The 2,500-nt window shown below is 40.2% G+C and overlaps 1 protein-coding gene across 2 annotated transcripts in view; it reads right to left on the reverse strand.

Annotated features, from left to right (window-relative positions):
* Positions 1–2,500, reverse strand: part of LOC133663603 (cGMP-dependent 3',5'-cyclic phosphodiesterase) — a 460,149-nt gene that overhangs the window by 63,844 nt on the left and 393,805 nt on the right. For both annotated transcript variants that reach the window (XM_062068196.1, XM_062068195.1), the window contains exons 10-11: positions 2,324–2,398; positions 2,199–2,240 (exon numbers count right to left, since the gene is read on the reverse strand). In XM_062068196.1, the coding sequence (XP_061924180.1) occupies positions 2,199–2,240; positions 2,324–2,398 (117 nt within the window). The remainder of the gene's footprint in view (positions 1–2,198; positions 2,241–2,323; positions 2,399–2,500) is intronic.

Here is a 2,500-nt window from a genome sequence, read left to right on the forward strand (position 1 = left end):
TTGCTCACTGCTATCAATGCACCGCTCAAATAGTCCAGACAGAACAACAGATCCCTTCCCCATCAACAACAATGCTAATCAAGCAGACTTTGTGAGCGCCAACAACAATATTTTCGGGAGAAATTATGATCCAGAAGCAAATATTTTTGAGTCCGAACACAAAGAGGATGAACGGCAAGTTTTAGAAGCCGAGTGCTAAACAGATGTTGGCTTATTGTGACACTAGATGCTAAACATACAAACTAACCACAATAAAACAAACACCTACTGTACAATCTCCGCTCTCCCTGGAATGCCGACCGACGGGACGTTTACATAATTCCGTTTAGATGAAGAATCAATCGCAATCATCACGAAGGGTTAAAAAAAGCATTTGCTCACTGCTATCAATGCACCGCTCAAATAGTCCAGATAGAACAACAGATCCCTTCCCCATCAACAACAATGCTAATCAAGCAGACTTTGTTAGCGCCAACTACAATGTTTTTGGGAGAAATTATGAACCAGAAGCAAATATTGTTGAGTCCGAACACAAAGAGGATGAACGGCAAGTTTTAGAAGCCGAGTGCTAAACAGATGTTGCTTTATTGTGACACTATGTGCTAGGTGCTAAACATACAAACTAACCATAATAAAGCAAACACTTACTGTACAATCTCCACTTTCGCTGGAATGCCGGCCGACGGGACGCTCACATAATTCCGTTTAGATGAAGAATCAATCGCAATCATCACGAAGGGTTAAAAAAAGCATTTGCTCACTGCTATCAATGCACCGCTCAAATAGTCCAGATAGAACAACAGATCCCTTCCCCATCAACAACAATGCTAATCAAGCAGACTTTGTGAGCGCCAACAACAATGTTTTCGGGAGAAATTATGATCCAGAAGCAAATATTTTTGAGTCCGAACACAAAGAGGATGAACGGCAAGTTTTAGAAGCCGAGTGCTAAACAGATGTTGCTTTATTGTGACACTATGTGCTAGGTGCTAAACATACAAACTAACCATAATAAAGCAAACACTTACTGTACAATCTCCACTTTCGCTGGAATGCCGGCCGACGGGACGTTTACATAATTTTGTTTGGATAAGGAATCAATCGCAATCCTCACGAAGGGTTAAAAAAAAGTTAACACATGTAGCGTATTTTTGTGTCTTTTTCACCATCTCGGGGGGCGTGAAAGTCGGTCATGGCCACATTTGTCTACTAGCAGGTTAGAGACGCATGAATTACAATCTACAATGTAAATTTTAGCAAGTTTGAGACAAAGCAGAAGCATCCGCCGACTCGGTGTGTCAACAATAACAATAGCATTTGCTGTCCTACTAATTTCAGCGGCCCTTGAACTCACCGTTGTGTGGACTGTATCGCCACAGTTTGTTTACATGTACAACTTTCCCCGACGCTGCCACCAAAAGACGTGTTTTATGCCACTCCTTCTTTGTCTCATTTTGTCCACCAAACGTTTTATACTGTGTGTGAACGCACGAAGGTGAGCTTTGTCGATGTTATCGTTTTTGTGTTGAGTGCTAATCAGGCATATTTGATCACTGCATGACTGCAAGCTAATCGATGCTAACATGCTATTTAGGCTAGCTCTATGTACATATTGCCTCGTTATGCCTCATTTTTGGCTATATTTGAGCTAATTTAATTTCCTCACTTATGTGTATTTAGTTTATTTTTCCATGTCGCATGACCCATTATCTGTATGTAATATTGGCTGCATTTCTGATAGTTGTTCCAGACCACAGCAAACGTGAGCCAGCTTGCAAAGATTGTAATAAATCCATTAGAAGAAGACAGCCTGACGTTTCCTTTAACTTGGACACATACATATTTACCTTTGGCCATTCTAGTCATTTCCAGGAGTTATCTTACCCTCTGAGAAGTTTTGCTAATGTTTTCCAATGTTGTAAAAATGTGTAGAATAAATATTAAATTTCAATATTTTTGTCCATGAAGATTTGCGTCAGCCTGCGACACATAGTCATTTTGATAGTAGGCTAATATAGCTAAATTAGCCACTTACATCATGTGTTGCCATCACTATAACACTTATATAAATCGTTTAATATTTTGGAAGCACTGATATGGTATGCTGTGATGTAATAAGCAGCATTATAATATCTTAAGTATTTTGTTGAACAGAACTCCATATTTGACACAAAGACACAAATATGTGTTGGCCTCACCGAGAAACTGATCTCCTCCTCCAGGACTTTGTCTCCAACGACCTGATAGTGGCAGATGTAAAAGTTCAGTGTGGTTCAGTCATGAACAATTGGGCAGAGTTTTATTGGTGAGATCATGAACGTACCTGGCAGAAAAGCTGGTGGTTGTCCTCGGACACTAAGAGCAGACAACAACACTGCGACTGAGTCTGCTGTTGCAGCTGTGTTGAGAGACACACAACATAAACCTGATATTGTATTTATTTGGCATCACCCAAATAAAAAACAACAATAGGGTTCAATGTACGGTGTCTCGCGTCAGA

Source organism: Entelurus aequoreus, linkage group LG13 (genome assembly GCF_033978785.1).
Source record: "Entelurus aequoreus isolate RoL-2023_Sb linkage group LG13, RoL_Eaeq_v1.1, whole genome shotgun sequence".
NCBI classification, from domain to species: domain Eukaryota; kingdom Metazoa; phylum Chordata; class Actinopteri; order Syngnathiformes; family Syngnathidae; genus Entelurus; species Entelurus aequoreus.